This window comes from Hypanus sabinus, chromosome 4 (genome assembly GCF_030144855.1).
Source record: "Hypanus sabinus isolate sHypSab1 chromosome 4, sHypSab1.hap1, whole genome shotgun sequence".
In the NCBI taxonomy this organism is placed as follows: domain Eukaryota; kingdom Metazoa; phylum Chordata; class Chondrichthyes; order Myliobatiformes; family Dasyatidae; genus Hypanus; species Hypanus sabinus.
Genome location: NC_082709.1, coordinates 17,156,366 through 17,179,712, shown reverse-complemented (window position 1 = coordinate 17,179,712; position 23,347 = coordinate 17,156,366). Strand labels below are relative to the sequence as shown.

Sequence of the window (23,347 nt, the reverse complement as noted above, 5' to 3'; positions counted from 1 at the left end):
TGCTGTACCTCCTCTAGTCCAAGGGTATGAACAACACACTCTTAATCTTTAAAGTATTGTCTCTGGCTGCATTGTGGAGAGCTGCAGTAGCCATGGTCAGCTCCTTAAAGTAGTCCCTCTGCCTTTTACCACTTACACAAAATCACTGTTTTAACCCTTAACCCTACTGATCTCCTACACCACCTTTCTTCACGTTTCTATCCCAATTAGCCTTGCACGTCAGAGAAATGCCTTGCCAAAGAATGCAATGAGGGTGATTAAAACTAAAAATTGACATTTGTTTCTTTTGCTCAAGATTTGTTTATCCCTAAATCTAATGTTAATGTTGAATATTAAATTAAATGGCAGTCACATTTGACATACACAAAAATGCTGGAGGAACTCAGCTGGCCAGACAGCATCTATGAAAAAAGGTAAACAGTTGACATTTCAGACCAGGACCCTTCATTAGCACTGGAGAGGAAGGGGAGAAGTCAGTGTAAAAGGGGGGGGTATGGAGGAAGAAGTACAAGGTGGTAGGTGAATGGTGAAACTGGGAGAGAGGGGAGTGAAGTAAAGAGCTAGGAAGTTGGTTAGTGAAAGTGATAAATGGCTGGAAAAGGGAAATTCTGATAGAGGACAGAAGACCATGGAAGAAAGGGAAGGGGGAAGATTACCAGAAGGAGGTGATGGGCAGGTAAGGAGACGAGGTGAGAGAGAAATGGGTAAGCTGAATGGCCGGGGGGGTGCAGTTAGTGGAACTTCGAGAAATCTATGTTCATGTTATTGTCAGGGGTTTTGGGCCCCATACCTCAGAAATGTTGTGTTGTCATTGGAGACCGTCTGGAGGATGTTCACAAGGATGATTCCGGGAATGAAGGGGTTTACATATAAGGAGCGTTTGGCTTGTACTCAGTGGAATTTAGAAGAATTTGGGGAGGGGGGAACATCTCATTGAAACCAACAGAATACAGGTGTCCCCCGTTTTTCGAACGTTCACTTTACAACAACTCGCTGTTACAAAAGACCTACATTAGTACCTGTTTTCGCAAACCAAAGAGGATTTTCACTTTTACGAAAAAAAGACGCCTGCTTTATACGTGTGTTTACCCGAGAAAGACTACAATGACCATGAAGCCTTGTGTGGGCAGTTGTTCACACATGCGTGTACGTGCCAATTTTGATATGTGAAACTACACCGTACCTACAATATTTCTACTTTATATAGGGTGTATATTTATCATATCATTCCTGCTTTTACTATATGTTAGTGTTATTTTAGGTTTTATGTGTTATTTGCTAGGTTTTTTTTTGGGTCTGGGAACACTCAAATTTTTCCCATATAAATTAATGGTAGTTGCTTCTTCGCTTTACGGCATTTCGGTTTACAAACAGTTTCATAGGAAAGGTCTACCTTTGGAATGCGGGGGAAGCCTGTATTGAAAAGGAGTAGATAGGGTGGATGTGGAGAGGATGTTTCCTATGGTGAGGGTATCCAGAACTAGAGGGTACAGCCTCAAAATTGAGGGGTAATCTTTTAAACAGAGATAAGGAGCAATCTTTTTAGCCAGAGAGTTGTGAATCTGTATAATGCTCTGCCACAGACTGAGGTGGGGGCCGGATCCGTGGGTATATTTTAAGCGGAAGTTGATCGTTTCCTGAACGGTCAGGGATATGGCGAATGTATGGGGTTGAGTGGGATCTGGGATCAGATATTATAGAATGATGGAGCAGACTTGATGGGCCGAATGGCCTAATTCTATTCCCATGTCTTATGGTCTATGCCATCAGGTTGGAAGCTACCCAGACAGAGTACAAGGTGTTGCTCCTCACACCTGAGTGTGGTCTCTTGCAGCAGTAGAGGAGGCCATGGACGGAAGTGTCTCTTGTTTGTGGATCACTTTGTCATCTGATTAGAATGGTGTAATATAGGGGAAAACAACATCTTGTAAAAATGCATGTTTGTTTATAATATGGGAGTTAATGGAGAACAGTGGGTTCACGTTATAGAAAATAACGGTTTTCTAGGAATGTAATGCAACCACTACAGTAAGGTGGGAGTGGTTTGCTTCGACTGAGCTAATTGCCAGAATTATTCCTAACTATTCTCCATTCCAATTCATTTGAAAGTGATCAAAATAGCACTTCCCTAAAATTTAGTCTGCATCCATAATTTACAGAACCTGAAGCAATCTTGTTTAACTTGACATACTCAGCTCTGGAGAGCATCTTCTGAAATGGATTTCTTTAAACTGAATTTTAAAAGAAACTTGCAGCATTTGAGGTTTGTGCTTCAGATAGTTTTTGAGAATGTTCCAAAGAATAATATTTTTATGAATAAAGTTGTTATACTATTGGTCACTTTTCAGCTTGTTAACCAGTGTTTTTCTGTGTCTGTCAAATAATGATAGAGGGTATCAATGAGGCATTGTGCAGAGGCTGCCAGTGAGGACCAGATAGGGCTATATTGGGTGGTGCAATTACTTAGTGTTCAGATGCAGGCCACAGTGCTACACCCTGGCTGTCATGAATGCAAGGCATTGTTGGGGATTAGCAATAGCTGTCCCATGTGTTGTTACACTTCTTATACAGGCCTTGTAGATTTTTAGCATCTCCTTTTGGATTTGGTAGAAATTCTCCATTCTCTTGTGTTTATAATGCTCAGCCTGAAGATTGTGATTTAAACAGCTCAATTAATTATCCCAGCCTTCATAGGCAACCATTGTACATTGAGCTATTGTAAAGCAAAAAGTTTACTTTAAAAAAGTTTGGGGAAACAAAATACATTTATCGGTAAAAGAATGGAATGAATAATGGAGACCTGCAGTTAAAATTGTATCCATAAAATTAATATGTCATTTCAAGCAGGGTGATCTTCAACGTAGTAAAGAGGAATTAGTAAATTATCTTGCTTGGTGGGCTAGCTTTAGCATTGTCATAGAATAAAGCAGCATCTGATCTAAAATTTCTAAACTTTTGAAGAATGATTATTAATCTTTAGCATGCTTCCTGATTCCAATTTGACTTTTATTTCTTACTTTATTAGTCAACTGCCAAAGGATTATCTAAATGTTAGTTGCAAACAGGTTTTTTATTTTGGTCCATAAATACTGAGCACTGACATCACCATTGTTTTGTTTGCTTGTAACAAAAGAGCATTGCATTATGAAATGATACCACTTGAAATTTAAGATCCATGTGATCAAACTAAAATTTGTTTAATAATTTTGTACTATTTTAGTAAGAATAAAGAACAATGTGAAACAAAAACACTGAGTAAATGGATGTGCATAGTGGTTTAGATGGCATCAAAAGAAACTGAACTTGGTAACATTTCAGATTGTCCTCAAAGGGAAAGTTTTACAGATTGGCAAAACCTAGGGAGGAATGGAATTAAGACTTCTTGGAGGAAGACAGGGGAAATTTAGGAGGAAAATTTAGAGAAAAAAAAATCAGTGTAATCTCCATATTCATCCAACCTGGATAAAAATATCTTAACTGGCTTTTTCAAAGAGCTCTCTGGCTCTGTTGCCAGCTGTTTATCATTGCTTTTCATTTCATATCTATGTTTGTGATTATTATTTTTTCATTTTTAAGCATTCTGCAACTTAGTGCCAACTATTTGTTTATATACTCACACATTTGTTTCGCTTGTGTTTTGCTGTTGTATCTGACTATCAATTAATATTAGAGTACCAGCTAAATTTATTTGATGGTAGCATCTATTTTTTTTTGGGTGTAAGCCGTTTCAATTTTGGCAAAATACCAGTTTAAAACACCAGGAACTGCATAGTTCATTTCTGGGAAGCCGTATCTATGAATGTAATATTGGTTACTTTAGCACATGTATTTTTCTGCAAGAATTTGTTCATGCCACTTAAAGAAGCAAAATTTAAAAATTAACAAAGTTTTGTGTGGGATTTCTGTTTCTGCCCTTGCTGCCTTAAAAATGAGATTTGACTTTTTTAATGATCAAATGGGGCACTTTCTTATGCTATTCTATCAATTCTTTGTGACGAGTTAGGGTGATGCCTGATGGATTTGTGTTTTATAACTGGTTTACTATAAATCTTTTTGAATTTCAGCCACCAGAAGCACTTCCCTGAAATTTGCCCAGTTCATTAAGTGATCCACTTGGAGTGGATATTGTCTCAAAATAGCAGAGATTTAGATCTGACACCACAGCTACTGATGTTATCAATTACGATTAATTTTTACATCTCATTTCCAAAGAAACATGTTTAAGTTATTTTATTACTTGTATAATCTCAATGGATAGCAGCATTACATTTAATATACTCCCAGTTTGTATTTTGATACTACAAATAGAAAAGTGAAAGAAATCTCAATTTGTTAAGGAACTCATTGACAAAAAACCCTAAATTATTATCAATAGTGTGTTGACTCTGTTACTCCACCTCCGAAAACTTAACATCTACATTTATTCATACCCTATATGTAGTTTTATTCTTAGCACTCACTGAAGTGAAGATAATTCAATTACCATTCAAATTTCGTGACTTCACTGCTACAGTTGACAGTAAAACAAATATGCAAGTTTGATTTCATTCTCCGCATTTTTCTTGAAAAGATCCTGTTTTATTGGAAGTAGCTCATTAGTTTTTCTTCTGTAAACTTTTATTAACCATTGTTTACTGTATAGTTCACCAACTTTGTAACTGCAGACCTAGCTTTGCAGCACTGAATGGTACAAGTCCTTGATGCTATTTACTTTAACCTACTACAAGCCAAAGTGTAATGCTCTTCTGTTTTACTAATAGGGAATTTTTGATACATTTACAGGAGTAACACCAAAGGAAGTTATTTGCCTTTTAAGTTGCAGAGGTTAATGATGAAGGTAGCTTTGTGTATGTGGCTTCAATTATAGATTCTCCTTGCCTAATGAACAGATTCCATTTTCACAGACATCCTTAAGTCTATTTTGTCCACAAGTTGGAAAATAAACAAATCATTTGATTATGGTAATCATATCTCCATAGTGCTCTAATGAATGGTATCTGAAGCACATTGGACTGATAAGAGCAATTACTAAAACTGGTGGAGTGATTGGAACACACACAAAATGCTGGTGGAATGCAGCAGGCCAGGCAGCATCTATAGGGAGAAGCACTGTCAACGTTTCAGGCCGAGACCCTTTGTCAGGAGTGATAGGAAACTAGCTCTACTGTTCATAAGAAGAAATGCATGTACATCAGTCTTCTGAATTTAATAGCATTTTGGAGCTCATTCCTATGAAGGGTTATCCTTATATCAGGAATTTGTGACCAGAAGATGGCTTGTATTTGAAAAGACTGAAAATTGTTTTTTTTAGACAATGAAACCTTTCTTTTCTTGAAATAATAAACTAGGATATATTGAACCAAAATAACAGGAGTTCCAAAATTTAATTATATTTGTTCTGATTGGTATCATTCCAGAATTTGGAATGGTTGACAATGATAAAGCCTACAGGTCTTAGCAATAAGTGAACTATTAAGACTTTAGTTAGGACTTGTCTATTTTCCCCCACGCATAAATAATTTTTTGCCTAACCAGGGAAAGGCGGGGACAGCTAGCCATTTTTTAAAATAATCTCCAGGGTTAGTCATTATTTTCTATTTAAAATAGTTGATTAACACAGTTTTAAGTTAAGTAATCTTACCTGCCACCTGAAGATTTTGCCAGTTTTACCAAACATTGCCAGGAAATGCTAATGGAAAAATACTGGTCTTGCTGTATTTTCCTGATTCTGGTATAATGGGCAATATGCTTCAAACCTCAAGGCATGGGCACTCCTTTTGTTCCTTCAGCCAATCTTCCCTTTTAAAGTGCATTCCCTAGAATTCTTCCTGTTGAATGTGAAATGCAGAAGTACTGGTTTCATTGACTGTACTTGGTCGGATTGAATTTGTTTGGTGTCTAAGAAGATCAATGTATATTGCATTCCATTATTTGGCCAGTGATCAAAAGTCAAGTTGATGTTTGCATGGTAGGATATCAATGTGAGAAGAATATGCAGAGTAGTGCAAACACTTTTGTGGGGGGGGGGGGCAGTTATACTAGGATTGAACTTGCTCTTGCTTACTTTTTTAACCTCTCCAGTCTCTTTATTTTGAGTGGTTAGATGTGCTGTTGGTCTGCTGTGAGTATGCTTGCAGTAGTAAATTTTGTTCATTAAGACACCACAGACTTACGTGCATTTGGGAAACCAGGATCAAGCCGATATATGCTTGCCTGATTTCACATTTCTCTACCCAGACTTCAAGCCCCTTTCCTTTTATATCTCATTACAGGGTTATGGAATCAGGAGAGTTAGAGGTGGGACAAGCCCAAAGAGGAGCTTAAACATATTATGGTGGATTCTGGTTAATTAGGCCATCATTTAATCGGAGTAGCTTCTCATTTGTGGTAACTCTTAAAGAACAAAAACACATTGAGAAAATTGCCAGGATTCCCTTCGTTTAGTAGGGACCTACTGCTGATCTACTGGGAAAGGAGATTTGCTGAATAGATTCTAACAAGCATGAGTCCGACTACACTTGTGTGGCCATTAGAAACTACACAGTGCTAAAAGCAAACAGTTTTTAAGGTGTCTGTTGCATTTGTTTTGTTCAAAAAAAAAGTGATTTTTGTATTTTTGTCATTGGTGGTTGGTACGAAATAAGCAGTAAGACTATTCTGAGCAGTTTTGCTCACTGTGGTTTCAATCATTCTGGCTTAGAGGTGCCAGAAACAGCAGGGAGTGAAAATGAAACAATTTCACAGCTTCAGGTTATGAACTACAAAGAATATGAAGATATTGACAATCATCTTGAATGTTACAATGAAAATGAAGGGTTGGAGATTGCAATTGTTCATATAAATATTGCATATTGCAATTATCTGTACTGGCTGTACTGATTTTTGTTCATTGCATACACTAGATAAATTCTTCCACTAACCATAGGAAGATAGTAGTTTTACAATACTGTAGTATTACTGGTAGTGCATTAATTCAGTCCTGTATTTCATTTAAATATATAATTGCATCAGTTCATCTTTTTTTAAATACCTGTTTTATCTATTTCTGTGAAACTTTGGCTAACTGGGGCAGCTGCTTAATTGGGCTGAAATGTACTGGCCCCAATGTGTCCCAATTAACTGGAATCCACTGTAACTTGCAGTATGGTGCAATAGTCTTGGGCACCCTAGATTAATTTTGTATGGTTCCAGATGGCATGACAGAACCTGGATCTCAACATCACATGGAGGCTGTCTGGAATTACCTGGAGAGACAGAAGCAAGTGAGACAGCCAGAGTCTGCAGAAGAACTGTGGCAAGTTCTCCAAGATGTTTAGAACAACCTACCAGCCGATTTTTTTTTTCTCTTATAAAACTGCACACCAGTGTACCTATTGATTTGATTTTGTGTTTTTTTTTACTGCCTACTGCTCTTTATAACTTTTTTGATATTTAGAAACTTTTCATTATTTTTGAAATCATCTTTGCTTTACAGAATTTTTTTACATGTGCCTAAGACTTGCACAGTACTGTATGAAAATGTAATTAATTCTGATGAAGGCAGAGAAATTTTCCTTTGTGAAAAAAAAACTGATCTACTAGTGTTTAAGAGTGCAATGAAAACTGAGTATTTCTCAATTAATGCCTTAACGTAGCATAACTCTACCTTGGCTAGATTCCCTTTACAGATGAATAAATTAATGTTGACAGCTTACCCATACTCTAAATGTTTAGCTTGATTGTTTTTAAGGAATGCAGGATATGTTAGTTTATTTATAAACTATTATATAAAAACAATTAAAGAGGATAAGTGTATAGTTCCTGATCACATGGATAAAAATGATTTGTACAATTTGTAGTAAGTGAAATGGACTTTGATCCCTTGACCACTGTTAATACTTTTTTCTCTTTTTGCACTACATATTTAACTTTTTTAATAATGATATTAAAGTATATTTATTATGTATTGCAACGTATGACTGCCACAGATCAAATTTCATGAATATGCCAGTGATGTTAAACCTCATCCTAATTATTGATTCTGGAATATATCCAGGTCTGTTAGTGTTTATCCTGTATTCTGCACTAAAGAAATTATACAGTGAGATGTCTGAGTCTCTTTTTACTCTCTTCATTTGATCTTCAGGTTAACTCTGTTTGCTGGTTCTGGTCCGTATAGTCAAAGCATTTTTTTTCCCCCTTTTGAATGACGGAGTTCCCAATCTCGGAATCACTTGCACTTATAATTCTTGATTTACGTCATTCTCCATCCTGATTGTTCCTGATAGAGAGGCCAAGTCTCCTTATAGGTGTCAATTATAATGGATTTCAGAGCAGCTGTAAATACCTGACAGTCCCTACAGGCAGGGTTGGTATAGCACTAAGTGAGTTGAGCTACCTGTTCTTAACTTTGATATTGGTCATCATGTGATGCAGCTGTTGTTTTGAGGCTATGTTGTTAGAGGTCATAGAGGAGATTCAGCAGTCATTGGTGCTTGTCATGGCACAGGTGGTAGTCATCTTTAAGTCCCTTGTTCAGACAGTAATCAAACTTGGCACGTGCAAGTCCTTAAACCGGCAGTGTTCTGAGGTCCTTGTCATAATAGCCTGTTTAATTACAAAGCCATGCTTCGTGCCTATTGTCAAGAGAATGACACTGTTGGAGAGTTGGTTCCTATTCCTTCCCTGCTGATCACACCTTGGTAGAGGATTGAGTCCCTCTTCACACTGACATTGAAGTCACCAACAAGGATCAATTTGTCTTCATTTGGTAAGCAGAGCGCTTTCTTTTATAAGTGCTCTTTGACTTCATCCAGAGCTTCCAAGATTGGGACCAACTTGTTTACAAATCTGACACCAGCCTCCTGAAACTTAAGATGTACTTAAAAGCTTTCTTGAAGAAAAGCATCATCCCCATAAATTCCTAGGAATCTCTAGTCTTTGATGCTGACAATCTTGGGTCCCTGCAGCAGAAGCACACTTGCGGCTCCTCGTAAGCAGAGGATGGAACAGACTGGTGAGTAACTTATAAAAGTACCCACCAGGCTTCCATATTAGCCTTGTGTTTCACAACCCTCTTAACTGTCTTAGCAGTTTATCCTCAGTTCCAGTCACTGCTATGAGTGAATTTTGTAAATTCCTTTTGAAGAGTGGTGATGGGAAATTCAAACTCTGGGCTTCATAATTAAAAATAATATAATAACCTGCAGATGCTCTTAAATTTGCAATTAAATCAAAATAATAACATCACTTATCTCCTCATTATTTTTCATCTGTTTTTACAGGGCCACTGTATATGTATCACATCTAATCTGAGGCAGTATTAGGTTGGCAGTCGTGAAGCTTGCATGTATGGAGTTTGGCACTTCCCCATTCAGCTCCATGCTGTGGAAACACTTGCTTCAGTTCTGGACCATCTGTGGTGCTGGCTTGAGTAGAAGGCTGTGTTTCAGTCTAACCTCAGGAATGGCCCAGCTTGTAAGAAAATTTGAGTACCCCTCAGTGGAAAATTGACTTGCAAAATTTATCTGAAAGGCACAGCAGTAGTTTGCCTGCACATGTCATTGGGATTCTCTATATATTTAGTTCTGATTAGCCATCAGAGTTTCATATGAATAAACATGTACAGAAACAAACTCTGGAAATCTAAGTTTGCCTCTTGATAACCTAGTTAAATTATAACTTTTTAAAATTCTAATTGGGAATTCATAAGTTTAGTTTGCATTTGAAAGTGTAAATCAGGAAAACACCATAAGATTTTTGTGTTTGTGCTCAGATTTACACCAGATGAAAGTTGAATCCCCTATTCCTGCCATGAAATGGACATCTGTGCTCTTCACATGGAGAGAATCAGGCAGCATTTTATGAAACTTGAACATTATGTTGGAATTGAATTTGAATTGAATTGACTTTATTTCTTGATCCTTCACATACATGAGTTAAAATCTTTATATTATGTCCCTTTCTAAATATCCAATGTGCAATTTATAGTAATTTGTAATAAATAGAATGTACAACAGGACAGTCACAATAACATAGAAATACAATTGTATCAGTGTGAATTAATCAATCTGATGGTCTGGTGAAGGAAGCTGTCCTGGAGCCTGTTGGCCCTGGCTTTTATGCTGTTGTACCATTTCCTGGATGGTAGCAGCTGGAACAGTTTATGGTTGGGTTGACTTGGGCTCCCAATGATCCTTTGGGCCCTTTTTACACACCTTTGTTTGTAAATGTCCTGAATAGTGGGAAGTTCACATCTACAGATGCGCTGGGCTGTTCACACCACTCTCTGCAGAGTCCTGCAACTGAGGGAAGTACAGTTCCCATACCAGGCAGTGGTGCAGCCAGTCAGGGTACTCTCAGTTGTGCCCCTGTAGAAAGTCCTTAGGATTTGGGGATTCATGCCAAACTCCTTCAACTGTCTGAGGTGAAAGATGTGCTTTTTTTTTCACTACACAGCTGGTATGTACGGACCACGTGAGATCCTTGGTGATTTGTATGCTGAGGAACTTAAGGCTGTTCACCATCTGCAATATCAAACCAGCTGGTAGCTTACATTACCTCAAAAAGGTGGCAGCCATTAATAAAGACCCTCACATGCCACAACATGCCCTCTTTTCAGTACAGGTCAACCTTCTATAATCCGGCACCATTGGGACCTGAGGAGTGCCGGATTAATGAAAAAGCCGAATTACAGAAGGATCATATTAAGCAATAGCTAACTGCCTCTTCTTACCTTTAAAATATCATGTAAATCAGTACAAGTTAGATAATAATGAAACAGAAATATTAAATGAGTAGCAAGTGAAATTTTAATAAAGTAATATAATGTAGAGGCACGGATAAAATAAATGGTACAGGAATTAGCTTACTCAGAACAGTTGAATACTTATGCTTCTAAAGTGAGACGTTTAACATACCTTTAGGCAAAGTTACATGTCTGCAAGTGTGGGGTTGTCAGGATTATCAACATCTTCATCTAGAAAAATGAGTGAAGCATCAGGAATTGGTGCTGAAACTGGCACAACAATTTCTTCAAAAACTGTTGATATTGGTTGCAGCACATCTGGGTGAGCAGAAGCAGAAATCGGAGAAAGGAGGTTTTCTATACATCACATTTCATGCAACTGCCAGGTGGCCAGGTACTCGGCTGAGGGAATCCTCATTAATTTCTTTTCCTCTGCTTAGTAATATGCTTAAATTCAGCGGGTCTGATCTGAGGTCATAGGCAGAAGAGAAAGGCGCGCTGGCCAGGCGATGCCGGAGGGCAGTGTGCAACTGCTGGCAGGCGGGCAAGAAGGTGGACCGAGCCAGCACGTGCCAGCTCCCCAGCCACTGGTGGGTAAGACGCGCAGGTGCTGAGCGGATGCTCCTCATGCAAATGATATTAATAAATGCAGGAAAACGAGCAGGAATCACCTGTCTGCACTTACAAGAGTGCGCCAACATGTGAACAGATCTAGTGGAACCAAAACAATGCACAGCAGTTTGGTATGGTGGCCCGCCCGGGAAATTTGAAATTACAGTTGCGCTGAAAATTTGAAATCAGTGCTGGTTTTTCGAAGGAGCCGGATTACAGGTAGTCAGATTAGTGAAAGTCAACTGTGCTAACGTCAGGGAGGAGGTATCTGTGTCTGAAGGCTGACATTTACTGTTTTCAGAGCCAATCTTCCCCTCAACTATCAAATTTCTGACTGATCCATGAACACTACCACACTACTCCTCCTGCACTAGTTATCTTTTTATAACTTGTTGCAGTTTTGATGTATTGTACTGTACTCCTACAAAATAACATCTCATAAATACGTCGGTGATAACAAATGTGATTCTGATTTAAGAAGTCTTGTAGTGCATGCAAGCTTGCACACATACTTTATAAAACAAAACAGGCACCCCATTAAGATGTTCGCTGACTTGGCTAGCTGTAAGATATGCTCAATGTACTGACGTTCAGAAACTTTACAGCTTGAATTTTAATATTTAAAAAGTAATTTTTTACAATACAAAGTTTAAATTTAACTTGCAATAATCCTTTACACCTATGCCTTCCATATCAAAGGAAGGAATTCCAAGTTTAGGAAACAGCATTTAAAAAAAACAATTACTGCATAGTAGCTGGAAAGTGTGTGCAAGTGGTGGGGAGGAAGAAAGCTGAAGGGGTCACCCAAGTGCCTTTTAAGCTCCTGACAGTAGAGCTTCTAGAACCTACTACAGCAATTACTTGCAAACCTGAAAATGTCACTTCTCCAAAAGCAGATCTCCATTTAACTAATTATGTGACTTCTAAAACTAATTGGCTGCACCAGTGTGATTTGTTGTGTCATATTAAGGGGGGGGGGGTAAATTCTTAGATAAAACACAAAATAACTGATTGAATTTATAATTAATTTGGATCACTTTGTACAGGTCAGTTTTCACTTTGAATGAGTCTTTTTCTGTTGCTGATTGTTCAAAAAAAAACAAATTAAATCCACTGTGAGTCAATGTTGTAAAACAATAAAACTTCCAAGGGAGGTGAATACTATATAGGTACTGTATATCATATTTCCTTGCAACAGAAAATCAGTTTGACCATTTGAATCTGTCAGTTCAGAGTAATCCAATATCTTGCTAAGGTTTTCAGCAAGTTGTTATCCCACTATTCCCATCAACAAACAACATCCAAAATTGGAAGGGTGGGTTCTCAGGTTAGAGAACAAGAGCATTATTGAAATCAAGAATCATTTATGGGGCAGTGGGACATGAGTGACAGTTGGTAAAGGTATTAGTGCCTGAGCCCACATTGATGAGCATCTATGTGTATGTGTGTTCATGCTTGTCAGGTTTGGTCTCTGGTTGCTTTGGGCCCTTTCTTGCTGGAACAAAGTTTTGCTTTATTAAGTAGTAATGTAGTTGATGTGCAGTGCCTATTCCACATTAAAGAAATTGTGCAGGAGTTTGCACTCCTGAAATTGAAGTCCCTACAAGGAAGAAATTTGAATTTTACTCTACAATCATAGCACAGAGATCTAGGTGCTTTGAGATTTGCATAATACCTTATGTAAGACTTTATAACAGCTTAAATAACTGGATGTCAGGTTTATCTTCAGGAATGGCAAACAAGGAGAAGAATGGCATCTTCATTTGGTGGGTTTTTGTATGACAAAGGGGTTAGTCTGACATTTCATTAACATGCTCTGAAATGGGACTGTGGTGTGTCTCTTGGCATGCCTCTGGCCTTGGCATATGTAGTCATATTACAGATTACATAGAGGACTAAGGATGATGTACACAATCCTTGGAAAACTACTGGGCCATATCTCTGAGGGAAACAACTCAATCTGCCAAAGTGGATTTTGTGCCAGATCCAGGAACACGTACAATTCTCTGGCAAAGCATATTTGGCCAGGGGAGGGAATGACTTCAGAGAGACATGGATAAGACTTTATTGCAACACCTCTGTCCAGGCACTGGCACGTGTCTGAGTAAAAGAGCTCTAAGGTGTCCTACTACTCGTGATGACGAACTGGTCAAATCTTACACATGGTTCATGTGTGAATCCTCCAAGATAAATAAAAAAAAAATTTGATTGTTATATCCATCATTTGTTCTGCAGCATAATTTAATAATGTTTATCAGAATCAGGTTTATTATCACCAGCATGTGTCACGAAATTTTCATTATATTCATTAGCGTGACCTCAAAGCAACTGAAAACAGAAATATGCAAAAAAAAATGTTGAAGTTCTCAGAAGCTTCATCAGGTGAATTCTTTGTAACACTTCACAGATAATCAGACAACCCATGACCAATTGGTGCTCCAAATTTTCTGGACTGCCATGAAGTCTATCATAAGTAGCATCAGTAACAAGACTCTGTTTTCTATCAGAAATCAAAAGGACTGGTTTGAGGTGAATCACTGAAGAAGTCCAAAAGCTAATTAATTGCTACAGCCTCCTAACTCTTCCACAGGTGATATTTTTGCCCATTGAAATAAATCCCGAAGCATCAATCTTGTGCAGAATATTCAAATGGATTTCTCGTGTGAGATATTCAAATTGGTTCCCCACTGTTGGATTTTGATGCTTTAATCTGAGGTTCTTTTAGAAGTCAGGAAAAAGGCACAAAACTGGTTGCTTCACAATCATTTTGTTAAACATTAATAGAAGAGAGTTGAACACAGACAGTGATAGAGGTCAACAATTTGAAGAGAAGGAGATTCAAAAGATCCAAGATCATTCTACCTCATGGTGCAGCTCCTTTTATACTGCAAAAAAAGAAAATTCTATTCAAATTTGTAGATAAAACTAATGAGAAAGCTCTTATTCAAATAATACTAAACCAAGAAAAACTTCCAGATTTATACCAGTGTGACCAGTAGGAGTTATATTAAACAGCAGTATATACATACTGTGTCCACTAGGAAGCAGTTACTTGTATAATGATATAAAATACAAGCAGACTATTAATTGTTAAACTGCAAAGAAAGTAACCATTTAACAGTCTAAGAATTAAACAGTTGGATCCAAAACCAAACAGAACAGCAGAGTTGGAATGCAAGTGGAAGAATATTTATCTTGAAAGTTGGGGCTGGAGTTTTTGGAAAGTTCAAAACGATTTAAGTTTATTTGCCTATCATTCAGAACCATTCCTTCTTTCTATTTAAACAAGCATGCCTTTTAAAGTTTGAGACTCATTTATAAATTTGTTTTTCAATATGTAGCAATGATTAGTGGGTGTCATGTTAACGTGGAGGTTAACACAACGTTATTATAGCTTGGGCATTCCGGAGTTCAATTCCTGTGCCATTCCGTAAGGAGTCTCTGTAAACCCTCCCCATGAAATGTATGGGTTTTCTCTGGTCCTCCGTTTTCCTCTAACAATCCAAAGATGTACTGGGTAGGTTAATTGGCCTTTGTAAATTGTCCTGTGATTATGTTAGGGGTAATCAGGTTTGTCTCAGGTTGCTGAGGCAGCACAGCTAGAAGGGCCTAATCCGTGCTGTATTGCTAAATAAATGTGCCATCAGTGTTGTTTGAATCTGCCTGTTGTTAGCTTAAAATAAAAGTGAGTTGAACTCAGATTAGTTGCAATCACAGAACACTGACATTGCAGAACATTGTGAAAATAAAATGTAAATGAAAAGGGGTAAATACATGTGTAACAGCAGAATTTATTAACTGATTGTACAGTACATCAAAATGCCTCATACTTTTTAAATAAATGTTTGTTTAGGTAAAGAGCATAAAGTGGTTAAGTGAAATCTTGATTTCTAAAAGATCAGATAATCAATAAAGGTAATATTAAATGTCCAGTGAAAACTACCTATTGAATGATGCATCAAAATTTATATTTTCATGTCATTAATCTAGTTGTATTTAGGAGTTTTAGTTTTTGAAAAATGGTTTATTGATAAAATTATAAATTTGTTTGCATCCAAACTTACCCTAGTTATTGGAGGATAAATTCTATAAAATAGTTGAACCAATTATTCATTAGTGCAAATAGTTGCTAATATAGTTGTCTTTTAAAAATTTTTCCCCTTCCTCACCCTCCCGCCAACCTTCTACTTTCTGTAGAGATTGCTCTCTACGTGACTCCCTTGTCCATTTATTCTTCCCCACTGATCTCCATTCTGGCACTTGCCCCACAAGCAGGGCAAGGGATTTGCCAATACACAGCTGTTGTTGGCAGATTCTCAGATGATGAAGAGGTGGTGTGCAGGAGTGAAATGGATTGACTGGTTTAGCGACAACAATGTTGCTCTCAACATCAGTAAGACCAAGGGATTGATTGTGAACTTCACAAAGGCAAAATTGAGGGAATACACATCAGTGCACATTGGGGCGTCGGTAATGGAAAGGTTGAGCAGCTTGCAATTCCTAGGTGCCAATATCTCTGAAAATTTATACTGGGTCCAACATATTAATGCAATTACAGAGAGGGTACACCAGTGGTTATATATCATTAGGAGTTTGAGGAGACTCTAGCAGATTTCTACAGATGTACATTGGAGAGCATTCTAATTGATTACATCACCATCTCAGCCTGCTTCATCATGGGCATGAGTCTCCACATTAACAAAAAGTGATGCCTCAAAAAAGCAGCATCCATCATTAAGGACCCCCACCCAGGACAAACCCTCTTATTATTACCACAGAAGAGGATCCAAGAACCTGAACACTCAACATTTCAGGAACAGCTTCTTCCCTTCTGCCATCAGATTCCTGAATGGGCAACCATTTTTGCTCTCTTTTTACTTATTCAATTTATATGCATGTTTCTTATAATTTATTGTATACTGTATACAGATGCAAGATAATTTGTGAACTCTTTGCAATTACCTGGTACAGTAATTACTGATAAAATGTGGCCTGATCGTCATCTAAGTCATAATTAAGTCTTCATGCAAGACTCCCAGAGGTTAATTTACAGGATGAGTCTGTGGTAAAGAAGGCAAATGCAATGTTGACATTTATTCCAAAGGGAATATAATATAAAAACAAGGAGATAATTCTGAGACTTTATAAGACACAAGTTAGGCTGCAGTTGGAGTATTGTCAACAGTTTTAGGCCCGATATCTCAGAAGGGATGTGATGTCATTGGAGAGAGTCCAGAGGAGGTTCATGGGGATGATTCTGGGAATGAAGCGGTTAACAAATGAGGAGTGTTTGGCAGTTCTAAGCCTGTGTTCACTGGAATATAGAAGAATGCAAAGAGATCTTAGTAAAATCTATCAAATGTTGAAAGACTAGATAGGGTGGATATGGAGAGAATCTTTCCTATGGTGGGGGTATCCAGAAGTAGAGGGCACAGCATCAAAATTGATGAGTGACCTTTTAGAACAGAGGTAAGGAATTTTTTTTTTAGCCAGAGAATAGTGAATCTGTGGAATGCTCTGCCAGACTGCTGTAGAGGCCAGGTCCATGGGTATATTTAAGACAGAAGTCGATAGTTTCCTGATCGGTCAGGGCATCAAAAGATATGGTGAGAAGGCAGGTGTATGGGGTTGTGTGGGATGTGGGATCTGGGATCAGCCATGATGGAACGGCAGGGCAGACTATGGACTGAATAGCTGAATCCTGTTCCTATCTCTTATGGTCTTTATAGAATACGTTGTTTAATTATTCACCGTCCAGGCTGGAAAAATTATGTGAACACTTGTATTTAATAACTGATAGAACCTCCTTTAGCAGCAGTAACCTCCACCAAATGTTTCCTGTAGCAGCTGATCAGACTTGCACAACAGCAAGGAGGAATTTTAGACAATATTCCATACAAAAGCTTTAGACAATTATTCCACACAAAACTGTTCCACGTCATCAATATTTCCAGGATACATTACATGAATAGCCCTCTTCCACTCATGCCTTAGTATCTCAGTTGGGTTAAGGTCTGGACTCTGATTTGGCCATTCCAACACACAAATTTTCTTCTTTTTAAGCCATTCTGTTGTTGATTTACTCTTGTGTTTCAGATGAGTGTTTTGTTGCATCTTCCAACTTCTGTTAAGCTTCAGGTAATGAACCACTTCTGTAAAGTGCCATGATACAATTTTGAATTCTTTGTTTCCTCAACGATTGCAAGCTATCCAGGTGCTGAGGCAGCAAAGTAGCCCCAAGCCATGATGCTCCTTCCACCATGCTTCACAGACGGGATGAGATTTTGGTGTTGGCATGCAATGCCCATTTTCCTCCAAACATTGTGGTGTGCATTTCTACCAGAAAGGTCAACTTTTGTCTTATCTGCCTTCAGAAGATTGTCCCAGATGCATTGTGGAATATCCAGGTGGTTCTTTCCAAAGTTGAGAGATGAAGTAATGTTTTTATTTTGGAGAGCAGTGGTTTCCTCTATGGTGTATTTCGATGAACACCATTTTTGTTCAGTGTTTTCCTTATAGTGGATACATGAACAGAGACTTTAACAAGTTCTGGAGATTTCTGCAGGTCTTTTGCTGTTTCCCTTGGGTTCTTTTTCACCTCCTTCAGCATTGCACATGTATGTGCTCTTCTGATTTTTGCAGGATGTCCAGTCCTAGGGAGAGTAGCAGCAGTACTGAATTTCCTCCATTTATAGAAAATTTCTCTTACTGTGGCCTGATTGAACACACAGGTTTTTAGAAATGCTTTTGTAGCCTTTTCCAGCTTTATGCATCTCTACAGTTCTTCTTCTAAGGTCCTCTGAAAGTTGTTTTGATCGAGGTATGGTGCACATAAATAGATCTTTCTTGAGAAGAGCAGAAGTAACTTTGTGTGTTTTTATAGGGCAGGGCACAAGATCCTAAGAGCTGGGAGTACAGGTTTCATATTTGGTCTGGCAATCCAATGATTTAAAGCACAATTGATTTTTGGAGTCCTTTTAATTGAGTTCATAAATCTTCATTGTTTTTCAGGAAGACTACACTAATAGAATATTACTTTTCTTGGTATTATCCTTACCACCTTAAATAAAAGATGAACAAAAATTATGCACCTCTACAACCCACACCTCTAATCTCATCTCATTGTTGGAACATTTGGCTCTAATAGCTTTTGCCAAAGGCATTACCCTAGAGGTTCACGTACTTTTTAAAAATCTAGACCGTGTTTGTTTAAATGGTGGTGTCGGTATTAAGAAGAAGTACAACTGTTTGGGTGTTATTAATTTAGGCAGATTGTGTTTGTCTATTGTTGTGATTTAGATGAAGATCAGACCACATTTTTTGAGCAATTAATGCAGAGAAACAGGTAATTACAATGGGTTCACAAACTTTTTTGCAACTGTATATTGCAGTGTACTGCAGCTGCAAAACAACAACTTTCAGTTGTGTCAGTGATAATAACCCTAATTCTAATTCTGAAGTGCTACACCTGTCCCTACACTTCTTCCCTTACCTCCATTCAGAGCTCCAAACAGTCCTTCCAGGTGCGATGACACTTCATTTGCAATTCTCTTGGGGTCAAAACTGTATCCGGTGGTCCTAATGCGGCCTCCTCTACATCAATGATACTCGGTGTAGACTGGGGAGACCACTTAATTGAGCAGTCTGGTGTCATCCACAAATTTGCTAATCCAGTTTACCACATTATCATCTAGAACATGAATTATAGATTACACACAACAATGGAGACAACACTGATCCTGCAACACTCCGTTAGTCACAAGCATCCAGTCAGAGAGGCAACCTCTCTAGCTTCTCCCACAAAGCCAATGCCTAATCCAGTTTACTACCTCTTTGAATGCTGAGTGACCGAAATTTCTTGACCAACTTCCCATAAAGGACCTTTTCAAAAGCCTTGCTAAAGTCATTTAGACAACATCTACAACTTTGCCTTCATCCTTTCCTGAATGCTTCCTTGAAAAACTGATTGGTGAGACATTTATTTACCATGCATAAAGCCATGTTGACTTTCCTTAATCAGTCCCTGCCTGTCCATGTACTTATATATCCAGTCCTTTAGAATACCTTCCACTAAGTTTCTCACTTATATTGTCACCTCACCAACCTATAATTTCCTGGCTTATTTGTAGAGCCATTCTTAAACAATAGAATATTGAGCTTCCTGTCCTGCTCCTCTTGCAACTAAGTGTCATTAATGGCTCTAACATCATAATGCCTTGTGCTGATCTGTGCCTTAAGCTCATCTACCTTTCCTATAAAACTCATTGCACTGAAGTATACACAACTCATGACTTTAGTCCCACCATGCTTAATCTTTCGATTCCTGACTTTCTATGTAGGCTAAACACTGTCTTTCTCCACAACCACTCCACTAACTGCACTGGCACTCTGATTCCCACTTCCCTGCAGTTGTAGTTTAAACCACCCCCTTTCACCCATGCAGCACTAGCAAACATTCCTGCAAGGATATTAGTCCCCCTTCAGATCAGGTCCATACCGTCTTCCCTGGAAGAGAGCTCAATGATCTAAAAATCTGAATCCCTCCCTCCTACACCATCACCTTAGCCAATTGTTAAACTGTATGATATTCCTACTTCTGGCCTCACTAGCATGTAGCATGGTAGCAATCCTGAGATCACAAACCTGGCGGTCCTGTCCTTCAACTTAGCACCTAATTCCCTAAACTCACTTTGCAGGACCTTGCCACACTTCCTCTCCATTTCATTGGTACTGATGTGGGCCACTTAAAAATGCTGTGGACTCAATCCAAGATGTCCCTGACCCTGTCACACAGGAGGCAGCATACCATCCAGGAATCTTTTTCTTGTCCACAGAACCTCCTGTCTGTTCCCCTTAGCACTACGGCTTGCCTCTTCTCCCCCTTCCCTTCTGAGTACCAAAGCTGTATACCTATTGAGGAGAACAGCCGCCACAGCGGTACTCTGCACTGGCTGCCTATCCACTTTTTCCCCTCCTGACAGTCATCCATTTGACCGCGTCTTGCATGTTGGGTGTAGCTACCTCCCTGTGTCACCCTTCGATCAACCTCTCAGCCTTCCAAATGATCCAGAGTTCATTCAGCTCCTGCTCTAATTCCTTAACATGCTCTGAAAGGAGCTGCATCTACATCCACTCCTTGCCATTGTCGTCCACAGGAACACTGAAGGTCTCTGCCTTTCCACATCCTGCAAGAGGAGTATGCCACTATCCTGTCTGGTATCCCATTGCTCTAACTATGCAATAAGAAAGAAAGAAAACATAAATGAAAAAGAAATGTGCCTACAGCCTTTGCCTCTCCTCATTGCTTCTATGAGTCAGTTTGAACTCCCCACTCACACAATGGTCACTCTGCTTAAACTTAACTCCTTTTTATTGGACCTTAACAAGGGCCTAATTACAAACACTCAAACGTCTCCTCAGGAACAGTGGCACACAGAATGTTCCAACTGCCCCCACTCACTTCTTTAGAAATTTCTCTCCTGCTATGCAATCTATCATCTCCTCTGTAACCACGGCATGCAGAATGTCTTCTGGAAATCAATAACAATGACATTTAGTAGTTTGCTTTCATGAACTTTTTCTTGATACCTCAACAAAAATTCAATTCCAAAATTTTTTTTTAAATTTTCCAGATTTTTTAATAAATCCATGCTGAATCTCCTTGATTTAACTCAAAGGTTTCCTATTCCCTATTTATTATTGAACTCATTTTGTTTCTATCAGCTGCATCATGAATATAGTTTCTGACCAGCCTGTAATTATTGGGTTTGTTCTGAACCACTTTGTGGTCAAAGGTGTAACTATTACCACTGTCCTGTTCTCCTAAGACCATCATTCTCTTGGACGGTCTAGAGTATGATGGCATGCCCTTGACATAATGTGCCAACTCCCTTCCCATCTCCACACCAAGTATTACAAATAGATTAAGAGATTTGTTTATTTTCAGAACAAACAGATATTGATACCTCCTCCTTAACAACCTCTGCCTCAACAGGGATATTGGCAGTATGTATTTCTCTGGCAGCAAATAGTACAATTGCTCTTTGCATATTCCGTTCCTCTGCACCCTACCAATGAATAGATTAAAGCAGAACTGTGTCTGGAATAAAAATAAAATTGTGATTGACCCTCAGATCAACTGAGATTTCTGTTTGTATCTAGTATGCATGAGAACTATTATCATGGCAGTAAAATGGTATTAGATATTGTTGCTAAATGATTAGGTAAATAACTAGTTTTATTTGTATGCATCTGGATTCCTGATAAAGCCTAACATTGTACATTTTGCTTTCTGATACTTTTTTATGACACTATATGAATTGCAAATCCTGTGTATTCATCTCTCTCCAGCACAGTTTACATGTGATCAGCTTTGGGGAAGGGTGCTATTATGATGTAAAGCTATGCTGCTGAATCTGGCCAATAGAGTTCAGAGGGTTTTTTTCTCCGTCTCTCCCTCTCCCTCTCTGTAGTCTGAAAATATATTTTTAACAGGCAGAAATTACTTGCAACAGTGGTATCAGTATAGACATTTTAGCTGATTTATACACTGAAAATAAGTTATAATTAAATTGCTAGAAATATGGGAAATAACCACTAGGGAAGCGTAGATGATGTCTTTTCCTCCATTTAAAGACAAAATTGAAGGATTTCTGTGTTCAAGCCACCATGTCATATACTGCATGCTGCAGTAGTAGCGATTGTTGGAACGCTGCATGTAATTGCTGAGAGGTATGTGTGTAAGATTATTAGGAAATGTTTGATCTTTTGCTAAGATCTCGGAATCTGAATGCAACAAATTAGGATTTTGACAAGAGATTTATTTTGCCACAGGGGATAGATGTTGATAATGAGTAGGAGGAGTAAAAAGAGAATAAACAGTTTTCCGACAAAGTAGAATGCAGCCGTTAAAGTAAATTTGAATTCATTCAGGCATGCAACAGAATCAAATCAATTTTTACTTAGCTTGTTGAACTTACTATCTTTTTCTCTTTGATGCAGGAGCTCCAATTTGAAAGGCTTACAAGAGAGCTAGAGTTGGAGCGGCAGATTGTTGCAAATCAGCTTGAAAGATGCAAGCTGGGAACTGAATCACCAAGTGGCGCAAGTGTCAGGTACAGACCTGTGTTTTGTTTTTTTGCTTTAATTATACCTGGTTTTGCCTGAGTAAGCCAAACGTTACTGACTCTTCTCTGTACAAATCATCTGTCAATGAAACAACATTTTCAATTCATGTTTTATTTCCATGGGGGAAGAAAAGTCTTTTATGGTAATGACTTTAGTTACCTTTACTAAGTGTTTATCAAGTCAATATGAATTGCCTGTATAGTTTTATTTTCACTCATACAGTAAGTTTGATGAATTCTCAGCAAGAAGACATGATTTTGTTAAATTGCTGGTTTTCACGTTTGAACATTCCAGTGTGGGGAAATAGTGAAATGTTCAAACAGAATTTCAGCCTTCTTAAAAAGCTTTTTAGGGAAGTCCTGAACAGTAACCCTCTAGCTTCAAAAGTTATTCCCTATTGTGTTAAGAAAAAACTAAATCCAAACTGATGAATAGTTGGTATTATTGATACTATATTGATAAGTAGTTGGTATTATTGGGAATCTTAATTCCATCAAAAGTAGAACACATGCCAAAGCAAATTGGTAAGTCAATTACCTAATATAAACTCTGTAAATAAAAAACAGCTCAACAAGAGAACAATTAAACTATAGTATAGTATGAAAACAGATCGTCCTTTACAGCTAACACAGGGAGCATAATGCTTCTAAAATGCATAAGAGTTAACAAAGGGAGCATTGATGAAAGCAGCATTTTCTTGTCACCATACCAGCCTAGCATAGACTGGCTGTCATTGGTATCCATATACAATATTGGACATGCAATATTACATGTGATGCAGAATTATACAGTGTTCTAATGATTAAGGTGGGATTGATGGCATTAAAATGGGGTGTAATAGCTCTATACTTTGAATGTTTTTTTAATTGAGGTAGTTTTGCT

At 38.2% G+C, this 23,347-nt stretch overlaps 1 protein-coding gene across 6 annotated transcripts in view; it reads left to right on the top strand.

Moving 5' to 3' along the window:
- The window catches only part of pkp4 (plakophilin 4), a 185,508-nt gene that overhangs the window by 37,965 nt on the left and 124,196 nt on the right, over positions 1–23,347 (top strand). For all 6 annotated transcript variants that reach the window (XM_059966497.1, XM_059966500.1, XM_059966498.1 and 3 more), the window contains one exon: positions 22,340–22,452. In XM_059966497.1, the coding sequence (XP_059822480.1) occupies positions 22,340–22,452 (113 nt within the window). The remainder of the gene's footprint in view (positions 1–22,339; positions 22,453–23,347) is intronic.